The sequence below is a fragment of the Nerophis ophidion genome, linkage group LG13 (assembly GCF_033978795.1).
Source record: "Nerophis ophidion isolate RoL-2023_Sa linkage group LG13, RoL_Noph_v1.0, whole genome shotgun sequence".
NCBI lineage: Eukaryota > Metazoa > Chordata > Actinopteri > Syngnathiformes > Syngnathidae > Nerophis > Nerophis ophidion.
The window spans coordinates 20,680,752-20,694,013 of record NC_084623.1 but is presented as its reverse complement, the minus strand read 5'-3'; the positions used below and the strand labels follow the sequence as shown (position 1 = coordinate 20,694,013).

Here is a 13,262-nt window from a genome sequence, read left to right as displayed (position 1 = left end):
AAAAAAAAACTCAACCCGAAGGGAATGATGAGAAACCTTGGAAGGGACCGCCACTTGCGGGACCGGTGCAATGGATACTGAGTGAATACAGTTAACGTGAGAGTCCAGTTCCTAGTGAGGCCAGCTGTGGATCCTCTTGTATGTAGACACGTCAGCAGCGCAGAGACGTCACCAACTGATGCATGGAGCAGTGGTCCATCCCTGGTCCCGATTTGGAACAGCTAGTGCATCCTCGGGGGAAACTGATCTGTGGGCACCTGATAACATCTCCTCAGAGGAGAGGGAAACAGAGCCAAAAAGAGAGACGGCGGATCAGCTGGTCTAAATAGGGGCCTATTTAAAGTCTAGGTTGTATAAATGAGTTTTAAGATGGGACTTAAATGCTTCTACTGAGGTAGCATTTCTAACTGTTACTGGCAGGGCATTCCAGAGTACTGGAGCCCAAATACAAAACGCTCTATAGCCTGCAGACCTTTTTGGGGGCTCTGGGAATCACTAATAACATCTGGTCATTCCCAAGAAAAGTGTAACCTAAACTGTCTTATCAATTTGGAGCCTCAAATACACCACTACTCCATGTCCAAATTGACTAGCGGCGGAGAAGTGGGGAAGTTGTGCTGTGAGGGTCTCCGAAATGCCTCGGTTTAGAACAGTGCTGTACATTGAACCCTTCAACCACCTTATAAAAAGTGGAATGAGGAATAGAGTCATCCTACCCCAAGCTTCTCCTTCAAAGGTCCTGTAGCAACCGCTTGGCAAGAATGGTGAATGGAGCAATCAATCTTAAAGGGCCACAGTGAGCTGACCACTGACAAAACACTGCATCCTACTATTCAACATTTCAAATATGGAACAAAAAGGGGCAGAAAGAAGTAAAACTTATATCTGCCCCTAAGGAGAGCATGTACTACCCGCTCAAATCCTAATGGGTGATGCATATTCCATAAAAGGTTGCTGTAGGCCTTGTAAATGGTAACCCTGGCCTTGAGGGCTAGATGGTCTGTTAATACAGATACGACTGTATGTACGACGGATATTGCTGTCCAAAATAGTCTCTCTCATTTTGATGAAATAACATTAGAGGAATTGCTACGGTGTATAAATGGGATAAAACAAACATGTTTACTTGACCCACTTCCTTGGAAACTTATCAAGAAGCTTTTTGTAACATTAAGTCAATCAGTGCTAGATATTATAAACTTACCACTTTCCTCTGGCACTGTTCCCCTAGTATTAAAAAAAAACAATTATTCATCCTGTGCTCAAAAGATCTAACCTCGATCCTGACCTCATAGTAAACTACCGGCCGGTGTCACACCTTTCGTTTATTTTGAAAATCCTCAAAAAAATTGCTGCACAGCAGTTAAATGAACACTTAACGTCTAACAATCTCTGTAAACTCTTTCAATCCGGTTTCAGGGCAAATCAATCTACGCAGACAGCCCTCGCTAAAATGACTAATGATCTATTGCTAATGATGGATTCTGAGGCGTCATCTATGTTGTTGCTTCTTGATCTTAGCGCTGCTTTTGTACCGTCAATCATGATATTTTATTAGAGCATATCAAAACACGTATTGGTATGTCAGACTTTGCCTTGTCTTGGTTTAACTCTTATCTTACCGACAGGATGCAGTGCGTCTCCCATAACAATGTGACCTCGGACTATGTTAAGGTAACGTGTGGAGCTCCCCAGGGTTCGGTCCTTGGCCCTGCACTCATCAGCATCTACATAAGGGGTCACCAACCTTTTTGAAACCAAAAGCTACTTCTTGGGTACTGATTAATGCGAAGGGCTACCAGTTTGGTACACACTTAAATAAATTGCCAGAAATAGCCAATTTGTTCAATTTAAATGTAATATATATATATATATATATATATATATATATATATATATATATATATATATATATATGTACAATATATATGTACATATATATATATATATATATATATATATGTACAATATATATGTACATATATGTACATATATATATATATATACACATACATATATATACATATATATACACACACATATATATATATATATATACACACATATATATATATACACACATATATATATATATATACACACATATATATATATATATATATACACACACATATATATATATATATATATATACACACACATATATATATATACACACACATATATATATATATATATATATATATATATATATACACACACATATATATACATATATACATATATATATATATATATATATATACATACATATATATATGTATATATATGGGTATTTCTGTCTGTAATTCAGTCTTACATTTTTTACGGAAGAATAAATGATGAAAAATGCAGTTAATTGAACGGTTTAAAAGAGGAGAAAACACGAAAAAAAAATGAAAATACAATTTTGAAACATAGTTTATCTTCAATTTCGACTCTTTAAAATTCAAAATTCAACTGACAAAAATTAAGAGAAAAACTAGCTAATTTGAATCTTTTTGAAAAATTTAAAAAAATAATTTATGGAACAACATTAGTATTTTTTCCTGATTAAGACTAACTTTAGAATTTTGATGACGTGTTTTAAATAGGTTAAAATCCACTTTGAAATAAGATTTAAATTGGATTCTACAGATTTTGTAGATTTACCAGAATAATTTTTTTGAATTTTAATCATAAGTTTGAAGAAATATTTCACAAATATTTTCCGTCGAAAAAACAGAAGCTAAAATGAAGAATTAAATCAAAATGTATTTATTATTCTTTACAATAAAAAAAAAAAAAAAAATATATATATATATATATATATATATATATATATATATACACACTTGAACATTGATTTAAATGGTCAGGAAAGAAGAGGAAGGAATTTAGAAGGTAAAAAGGTATATGTGTTTAAAATCCTAAAATTATTTTTCAGGTTGTATTTTTTCTCTAAAATTGTCTTTCTGAAAGTTATAAGAAGCAAAGTAAAAATATAAATGAATGTATTTAAACAAGTGAAGACCAAGTATTTAAAATATTTTGTTGGATTTTCAAATTCTATTTCAGTTTTGTCTCTCTTAGAACTAAAAATTTTGAGCAAAGCGAGACCAGCTTGCTAGTAAATAAATACATTTTAAAAAATAGAGGCAGCTCCTGGTAATTGCTGCTATTTGAGCAATTTTTAGAACAGGCCAGCGGGCTACTCATCTGGTCCTTACGGGCTACCTGGTGTCTGCGGGCACCGCGTTGGTGACTCCTGATCTACATGCTGCCGCTAGGTGACATCATACGCAAATACGATGTTAGCTTCCACTGTTATGCTGATGACACCCAACTCTACATGCCCCTAAAGCTGACCAACACGCCGGATTGTAGTCAGCTGGAGGCGTGTCTTAATGAAATTAAACAATAGATGTCCGCTAACTTTTTGCAACTCAACGCCAAGAAAACGGAAATGCTGATTATCGGTCCTGCTAGACACCGACACCTATTAATACCACCTTAACATTTGACAACCAAACTACACAAGGCGACTCGGTAAAGAATCTGGTTATCTTCGACCCAACTCTCTCGTTTGAGTCACACATTAAGAGTGTTACTAAAACAGCCTTCTTTCATTTCCGTAATATCACTAAAATTCTTTCCATTTTGTCCACTAGCGACGCTGAGATCATTATTCATGCGTTTGTAACGTCTCATCTCGATTACTGTAACATATTTTCGGGTCTTCCTACGTATAACAAAAGATTACAGTAGTTACAAAATGCGGCTACTAGACTTTTGACAAGAACGTTTGATCATATTACGCCTATACTGGCTCACCTGCACTGGCTTCCTGTGCACTTAAGATGTGACTTTAAGGTTTTACTACTTACGTATAAAATACAGTCTAGCTCCATCCTATCTTGTTGATTGTATTGTACCATATGTCCCGGCAAGAAATTTGCATTCAAAAAACTCCGGCTTCCTAGTGATCCTCAAAACCCCCAAAAAGTCTGCGGGCTTTAGAGCGTTTTGTATTTGGTCTCCAGTACTATGGAATGCACTCCCAGTAACAGAGATACTACCTCAGTAGAAGAATGTAAGTCCCATCTTAAAACTCATTTGTATACTCTAGCCTTTAAACAGACCCCCCTTTTAGACCAGTTGATCAACAGTTTATTTTCTGCTTTTTGACTTAAGATTTAAATGTTTTAATTTTATAGGGCGTTAGGACAACACTCGTAACATGGCATTAAAGTGTGTTGGTAATGACTGCACACTTTGAGTAGGTGGGTTTTAACTGGTTATGCATGAAAGAAAGGGTACAACTTATCGTGTTTCTTGCTGTGCCTGCGTTGAAAGTAATGCACCAGTCAGATGCCTACACATCCTGTTGCAAATCATTGGTGGAAATTGCATGGTGAGATGAATTGTCAAGGTGGGAGGCAGATGAACATAGCAAGAGCCCAATGACTGCGTTGTGGCATAACTGCAGATAGTGGGTCGGTGTGTAGGTCTCTCCAGCTAAATAAAAAAAAAATAAAAAAATCTTCAGATTTTAAAAAGGTGGTAAGCAGTCAGTCCACAATTCCACACCAATACCTTCTAAATTCAGTTGTGATAACTCTAACTTTGAGGTCAAGACATTAATTCCACACCTGCATATAGTAGAAAAGCATGTCAATAGACTTCACATAACATGTGAAAGATTGCTGTCAACCTTTGACTTGCAAGAAATAGAAAGTTCATTAGTATTTTAAAAGACTGAAATTCAACTATAGAAATTTAAAGTAAAAATATCAGTGCCTCGCTGTGTGTGGACTTCAATGTTAGATTTTAGTTTCTTTACATGCTGCTGGGATTTATAAAAACAACATTGTGCACATATTTACAACTCAAACTGATTTTGCACCATTTTAAATGTCTTGGTTGGCAGACTCCACCTTCAGCCAAATTACTTATTTGCACACTGCAGTCAGAATGTTGTAGTCAGGTGACCAGTTTAAGAGTGCTATGTCCAAACTAAAGACTGAAGTTTGGTAACAGACCATCATTTTCAATGTGACCTTTTAGAAACAGTTTCAAAACCAAGACTCTAGTCATTGAAAGGCTTTATTTGAGCAATAAAGTACATGTGAGGAAAACATTCCAGGAACAAGGAAATGTTGTACATTGTTACATGTCAATCCAGAGTTTGAGTCAGCGAGGGACAGGCTGAACAAACATCTAGTTTGACTGGCAGCTATAAGTGCACTGTTTCTCCAGATCTGTAAAACAGTTGAAAAGTAAAATACAGTTAGCCATAAGTCAACTTTGTGAGGAATAGTACAAACCTGAAGTGATGTCACTGCACTGCCTCAGCACATTCATGGTGTTCATGTACCCCATTCCTAAAAACTTCTCATAACTGGATCCAGCAGGAACTTCTTGGACACACTTTGTGGAGTCCTCAAAGAGCAGATTCTTTCCAGACTCTGACTCAAACAATTTGAAATTGGTAGTGGTGCCCATTCCAAACTTGGCCTGTGGGAAAAAAATTAAGTCACATGGATTAAATGTGAAGTACAGCAAAATTGTATTTAATGCTAAAAATATTTCTGTAGTCTGACCTGCTCATCCTGAAGAATACGAACAACATCATTGCGGGTCTCTGGTCGTGTCACCACAGCGTGTGCTGGGGTGGCTGCCAGGTAGCAATCTTTAAACTGTGTAACTGGAACTGAAGGCTTCCTGGGGCAGATTAGTTCATAGTCGCTGCTGGAGAGATTGCGAGCCCATGCTGGACCATTTCCTACAAGAAAGAGGCACATTTTTGAATGTTACAAAAATGGCTGAAGATAAGATTCATCAAGTCTTACCATCACTGTTTTCTTGGACAGTTGTATGTTTAATGAAGGCAACATCACCAGAGCCATCAACAAGGCATCTAAAATTAAGGAGCAAAATATATTTCATGAAATGGGAAGATTTTGAAAGTAAAAGGGGGGCCAAATTTAAATTCAACGCAAAGGATAACATTTGTAAAACATGAATTAAAAATGCTAAAAACAATGTACAGTAGGTTATCACTCAGCTTTGTGTCATACTAACATTTCAAATGTTGTCAATGCAGAGGGCTAATTAAAAAAAAAAAAAAATAGTCAATGTATTTTCCATAACCACAGCTACCATCCTACCTAAAGGCACCAGCATAGCCGTAGTATTTTTCCTCAGCACTGGCCTTGCACTTGAACTCGTCAGCCACAGTTTTGCCACTGCCGGCGCACTGAGAACAGAATGGGGAGTCGGCCGGTGCGCCGGGAGCACAACCGCTACTGAAGAACTTGGCTGAGGAAGGTGGGGGAGATATTCTTAGACACTATCAAGAATGCAGTTTTAGTAGCAAAAAACAGATCAGGTTATGCACTGGGGAATAATAATGTAATGGGCCAGTGCCCGTCTGTTTTATGGTCTGAGCAATTTGATTGTGTCGAGAAAACACTAGACTAATTTTTTAGCAAGCAACTTGACATTAACAACTTGTCTGTTATCAGCAAGTGAAACATTTTGAGAATCAAACTCATTTTATGTTGGGTTAAAAAAAAAAAAAAAAAAGTGGCTTAAACTCAGGAAGTGTCCTTTGAAGTGAGTCTTTTCAAATTTCAGTATTTTGTTTGAAAGAGTAATTAAAGTGCAAAATGTTCCACAGGAGCAGTAGAATAAGTCTGAACAACCACTGGTAATAGAAGTTATAATCTTGCACTTTTGAAGGGGATTTGACTGTACGCAGCAGAGTTTTTATTGATACTCTAAGGTGGTGACAACACTATGGTCTGACAGCAGGCTTCAAAAACTACAATGTTTCACTCTTAGGATTATGCACCATTTGACCCTAGAAAGTAGTTTTATTGTACATAATTATGTATCTTTATGTAAAATTTGTGAAAAGCTGATATCACTAGCATAAAGGATTTATAATGTAAATTAGCACTTTTGTATCTTTCCAATTGACACCATTTATGGTGTGTTTTACAGTGCTTCAAAGTATAAGCTCTGAAATGTAAGTCTGGAAAACCTGCAGAGCGAGCAGACCAGAAATGCTTGAAATAAATCCCCCCCCCCCATAAGGAAAGGAGTACTTACTGAAGTCACAGTCATTAGTTTGCTTATAGATTTCCCCCATGGGAATGGTCCAACCAGCCGTTCTGCCAAAGCCCGTGTGGCAGGACCTCATCCCCCTCAGGTTGTCCCAGGTCACCCCTGAGCCCCTCTTGACCACAGCCACGGCAAAGTAAGAGGCCGATGCTACATGAAAATATCAAGAACAGTGCTTGCCAGATAATCAAAGTCAGGCACATGCAGGAGGTGGACATCAATGAAGGTGGTTTGATTGGGTGCCATCTAGTCCAGCTGTCAGTTTGTCACCTTTCTGGCCTAGCTGCATGTGATCAAGCTAAGAGGACAGTTGCTTACCTTCAGGTATGCTGCACATTACTGTGGAGGGAAAACAAAGTCATAGAAGTCAGTTGCTTTTACATGGTCATGTATTTGTGTAAGAAAACTCCTGAACATTTGTCAATATACTGTATGCACCCCTGTGTCACCTGTGCAAGACAGACTTTACATACGTAATCTTATGCTGCTCCACAAGATACCAACTATTTATAAGCAAAATAGTGTCATCTAGACCAGTGGTCTCCAACCACCGGGCCGTGGCCCGATTCGTACCGGGCCGCAGAAGAATTTTTTTATTAAAACATTCAAAAAAAAAAAAAAAAAATACACTTACAAATAGTGCACCAACCACAAAAACGTCCCTTTTTCATGAAAAAAAAAAAAAAAAAAAGTACCTTCATTGTACTGCTCCACCATGGCTGGAACCAGACCACACTTCCCAGCTAAGAACACCTCCCCTCCATCAACTGCCATTGCATCTGCTTTTTTGCGCTAGAGGAGAGAATCCAAAATTTAATCTACTTTAAAAAAAAATTTAAAAAGCAAGATTTTACCAGGATCATTTTCAAGCAGGCTTCAACTGTGGGGCCTTCCTGGCAAATAATTCTGCAGTCTCCAGACACCATAGAGTTAGAGCTCCATTTGTCACACTTGCTGGTCTCAGCAGCACCCACTGCACACCATGTGATGGCACCGCTTTTGCTAACTGTAGTGACCTCTTAAAAAAAAATAAAAAAATAAATAAATAAATAAATAATAATAATAAAGACAGTGCTTGCCTTACAGGTTTGTATGTCAATACCTTTTGTCAGGGTACGGACAATGCCCGTGTATGTGGCACCCAAATACATGAAGGAGTTTGTGTTGTCAGGCAGCTTGACAAGTGACACGGTAGAATCTTTAAACATCAGGTTCTTGGCAGGAGCGTACGACTTTGAGCAGAACAGGTTGAAGTCCTGGTTTAAAAAAGGGAAAGTTAAAACCACCAACTACAATACCAATGATTGCTAAATAGTTCATTGTCAGAAATAGCATACAGCAGAAGCATGTATGTCAAGTTCAGTAATCAGGCAACTTTTAGATGTTTCATTAGCAAGTCTTAAAATCAGTTCACCAATCTGAATTACCCTTCGAATAAATCAGTTATTGCTTCACCTAAAATCCTGCTTTTTAAAAGTTATGCCCAGTGTAAAACTTATTTTACTCAGAGGGTGCATGGAGGGAAAGTTTTGGCATAAGTAGATGGTTCTTTGGGCCAAAATAGAAGTACATTCCAAATAGCCCTTTAGACAACACTTCAAGTTGGTTGAAATGGTGAAAAAAAAAAAAAAAAATCTACAAAGCCATTAACTGAAAGTCACAGCCTTCGAGACAAAAAACCTTTATCAAATAATGTTCCCTTACATCAATCCTGCCCTAACTAACCCATAAAAACTTGAAGTATTCAAGTGGGCCGAGTCACTCCCTGCCTTGTAAGAATCACTGTATTGATGGGAAAATGCGCTTCAAAGAACGAACAATTTCAGAGACACTGAAGTAAATCGCTGTTCAACTTTAAAAATTTTACAGAACTATTAAAATGCAATATTAGACATGGCACATTAGTGTTACTAATTGTGTTTCCTCCTGATACAGAATCTGAGCTTTCACAAATGCAATCAATTTGAGGTCACATTTTGAGGGGAATACAATTTCAGGAAGTCAAATTTCTTGTGTGAAACTTATTAATGCCAACCAAACTTGCAAAGATGTGGTTTCTCATTCACTTCTGTGAAGAAGATTCTCAGAACTCTGCAGCCAAGTCTTTCAAAAGCAATTTTTTTTGGAAATGAAGGTGCCAAAGCAAGATTTGATATTTCATACAAGTGGAGGGAGGAGCCATAGCCCTATTTTGCTAGTACTTCTTGCTCAGCCCAGTATGAACCATTTACTTGCCTAACAGAATTGCTATCGTGACATCCAGTGGACACATTTAGAGCAGCGGTTTCATTTTTACACCTGCCAAACTCATCTGTTGGGCATCATGTTTGATATACCTGTTCAACATTAAGTCATAGTTGAGATTGTAAATTGATTTAAATTAACATTTGGTAAATAAATTACGAAAATTCCGAAACAAAAACAGGTCCTTGTACCAAAAGACTTACACGGATTCTCAAACTGCATTAGAGTCATGCATCTTACCCGCACTGTGGTGAGGCTTCTCCAGATCAATTCTGCCAGTTGTGGGTCCTTGCAGGCAACTACAGCATGAGCTGGTACTCTGGCCAGGTGGCATTGTTTGTAATCATCCATGGGCGCCCTGGTGTTGTCTGGGCACAGCAGTTCGTAGTTCGCCTGGTCGCCATCTGCATGTGGGAAACAGCAGGTTTACAAAATGCAGCATTTCCCTGCAATGATCAGGTTTGACAATATTTGAAGACAGCACAAACTTTCCATTTAGGTTTAAACCGGGAAGAAAACTGCGAAAATATACTTCATGTAATAAGGCTCAGGAACTCTTTGGAACTTACCAGGCACAGTCAGATGATTAACAAAAGCCACATCTCCATTTTCCACCAGGCACCTACAGCAACAGTTCGTCAATTACTATGTATCCAGACATTATGCTTGGAAAAGATGGATGCAAACTGACTGGAAAGCGCCGCTGTAGTCATAGTAGGGCTCATTGTGGGACCGTGAGCAGTCTCCTTTGCAGCCATCACACAGTTTGGTCTCGTTGGCCGCTCCGGGGACACAGCTTTTAGAGAAGAAGCTTGCCACCGCTAGGGACGAAAAAAAAGTCTGTCATGAGACATGCTTAGATGTCAAATTTCTAAAGTATAGCGTTTAAGTGCTTACATTTGGTAAGTTCTGTATGCTTTTTTGTAACATTTAAGTTGACTGACACCATCTCTTAAGCAGTCTGCTGGTAGGTGCACCCCATACTATTTAACTTAAACATTTATTCACCCAAACATGGGTTGGTCTAACAGGGGTGTTTAAATTACAGCCCACAGGCCTGCTAGAAGTCACAAGCTTAGTATGAAGCCTGGCCCACAGGGTGTTTCCAGCTGAACATTGATAGGACAGTCCCCTTGCTGCGAAATAGTCCCCACATTGTAGTTTTTGGGATTCAGATCTTTGATCATGAAATTCACCAAGTGTTTGAGCGCAGCATTGGTTTATACAACCCTTACTACTCCGAACTCTAACACATGTTGCATAACCTTGGATACAACCACAATACATAAACCCATGTAAATCCACTAACATGCAAAACTACACTTACTCCGGTTGGTGCAATTTAGCTGCTTGACATTTACAAAACTGAGGGAGGTCATCACAGTAGTAAATATGGTATGAGTCAAACAGTCAAGTTGTGTCTTAGCAGTTACTTTACATGCAGTCTACTTTTTGGCCCAATGTTGCCCCACAAGCCAAAAAGTTCTGACATCTCTGGTCTTTAACATACAAGATGCATTGACAGCAGTCACTCACCCTCCTCAATTGGTTTGTAGTCAGTGCTTTTCCACTTCAGTATATCCATAGACACCAGAGTTCCAATTGGAATGTTCCAGCCAGCAGATTTCCCCAAACCGGTGTGGCAGGATTTCTTCCCCTTCAGCTCTTGAATGCCAAATCCAGTGCCCTTTTTAGCCACGGCCACAGCATAGTAACAGCTCTCGGACGCTAAGGTGAAAAAAAAGGTTAACGAGTTCCATTTGAAACATTTTGATAGTCAAATGGACTTAAAATTAAATAGTTCTCACAGGAGCCATAGTTCTCAGCAATAATGGGATGCAGTTCGTAGTTCAGTCCAGCAGTGTAAATATCTCCTCCATCCAAAGTGATTGCATCTGCCAAGCCACCCTGTCAGACAACTGATATTTACTTCAACTTTTCAGGGACTGTTTCTGCATGAGATTTCTAAACTGAATTATAAATTCATTAATGAGAAATGTAATAAGGTGAGCTTAAATTGGCAGTCTCCCTTAAAAATCTTTACATACTGCCTTTTGGGATCATTGGGCTGCACAGCATCAGTTTCCACAGATACACATTGCCAAACAGAACTCCATCTTTACCAATATAAATCTGAACATTAGTAATCTTTTGATTTTAAATCATTTAATATATATTTCAAACTATATGAAACTGTGTTGATCAAAGATAACCCTTAGGTCAAGCTGATAAGAGAACTTTGTACCAAATATACTGCACAAGGGCCTTTAAACAAATATCGACTCATACAATGTTGCGATAAAATACTCATGAATATTTTTAACTAGATGTCCGATACTAACGGCCGATAAATGCTTTAAAAAAAAAAAAATAGCGTAAATCGGTATAGTTTCAAAAAGTACAATTTATGACTTTAAAAACTCCACTGTGTACATGGATGTAGGGAGAACTACAGAGCTCAAAAAGGCACTGCCTTTGGACGCTGGCCCAGTCACATAATATCTATGGCTTTTCACACACACGTGAATGCAAAGCATACTTGGTCAACATCCATACAGGTCACACTGAGGGGGGCCATATGAACAACTTTAACAATGTAAACCCACAACAAACAAGAATGACAAATATTTCGGGACAAAATCTGCACTGTAACACAACAGAACAAATACCCAGAACCCCTTGCAGCAGTAACTCTTCCAGGACTCAATACACACACCCCACCCTGCCCCATAATCGCCCACCTCAACCCCCTTATACTCTCTCAGGGCATGTCCCAAATTCCTAGCTGCTGTTTCGAGGGAGGTTAAAAAAAATGCACTTTGTCACTTCAATAATAGATATGGCAGTGCCATGTTAGCATTTTTTCCATGACTTGAGTTAATTCATTCTGGAAAACATTGTTTAATGCATCACAACAAATTTAGCCATAATATTGTGTTTATTCCACAGCTGTATATATCGGTTGACATCGGTTATTAAGAGTTGGACAATATCAGAAATCAGCAAAAAAGCCATTATCGGACAGCTCTAAAATGAATGGTTAAAAGCCCCTCACAGGACTACAGGGGACCATGTTGGAAACGAACTCTGAAAATGAGTCGGTTCTGGCTAAGAAACATTGCCATCTTTGACTAGCATTAACACTGGCATGTTTGAAGCAGCATCTGTTGATTTTGCTGGGTTTTTTTAGGGAAATGTGACATTTAAAAACCTCTATTATAGAACAATAAATTCAAAAAGAAACAATCCTCCACAAAGTGTCATTATGCGGCAAAAGTAGCATTACATAACCCTGCGCACACAGAAGGACTCACTTGTGCTGTAATGGTCACAATTATGGGGCCAATCAGATGCTTTGTACTTTCTTGCAATAACGTTGCACAATATTTTTCAGTCTGCATAATGTATACTTTAACAGTTTTATTGGTTTATTTGAAAAATAAAATGAAAACATTTTGTATGAAGAGTGTTTGGTAATGTTTGAGTGTAAAAAAAAAAAAAAAAAAGACAACAACTCACATGAATGGCAATGATACAATCCATTGAGTTGGTCCTCTTCACACAGGTGAACACGGGCGCTTGGGCTGCGAGGTCCATACATTTCTGGTACTCTTTGTCCGACTTGACACACCACCTGACCTTTTCCGTGTCAGCAGGGGCCGACAAGACAGCGGCTGCCAGCAGAGACACACATTGAATAAAAAACCCATCACATATGACCAATAAAGTGTGTGTTTGCATGCAAATAGTTTTTACCCAGATAGGCAAGCAGGAGGTGGACCAGGATGAGACAGTGCTTCATGGTGAAAGGTCTCCAGGTCAGCAGACTGAAAGGTAGCCTGTGTGGCCTTTTATAGCAAAACTCTGAACTCAAAAGCAACAAAAAGGTGAAAGACACAGCTGGCCCACAT

The 13,262-nt window shown here is 38.4% G+C and overlaps 1 protein-coding gene across 1 annotated transcript; it reads right to left on the bottom strand.

The window, feature by feature from the left end:
* Window positions 1-5,067: 5,067 nt before the first annotated feature.
* LOC133564316 (serotransferrin-like) lies at window positions 5,068-13,262 on the bottom strand. The gene is made up of 17 exons (XM_061918536.1): window positions 13,108-13,262; window positions 12,871-13,025; window positions 11,160-11,259; window positions 10,888-11,079; window positions 10,043-10,172; window positions 9,921-9,973; window positions 9,592-9,755; window positions 8,210-8,363; window positions 7,962-8,125; window positions 7,803-7,899; window positions 7,426-7,446; window positions 7,096-7,257; window positions 6,150-6,300; window positions 5,832-5,899; window positions 5,583-5,764; window positions 5,307-5,496; window positions 5,068-5,240 (listed from the first exon to the last, which is right to left on the bottom strand). Exons 1-17 carry the CDS (start codon window positions 13,151-13,153, stop codon window positions 5,200-5,202), a joined length of 2,070 nt encoding a protein of 689 aa, XP_061774520.1. The 5' UTR covers window positions 13,154-13,262; the 3' UTR covers window positions 5,068-5,199.

What these genes read in the sequence shown, in the direction of transcription:
- LOC133564316 (XM_061918536.1), bottom strand. Translation starts at nt 13,153, where the DNA reads ATGAAGCACTGTCTCATCCTGGTCCACCTCCTGCTTGCCTATCTGG. An exon ending in ATTGTATCATTGCCATTCAT is followed by an intron (nt 11,260 to 12,870) that starts GTGAGTTGTTGT and finishes GTTGTCTGACAG; the next exon opens with GGTGGCTTGGCAGATGCAAT. An exon ending in GACTACAGCGGCGCTTTCCA is followed by an intron (nt 9,974 to 10,042) that starts GTCAGTTTGCAT and finishes CTGTTGCTGTAG; the next exon opens with GTGCCTGGTGGAAAATGGAG.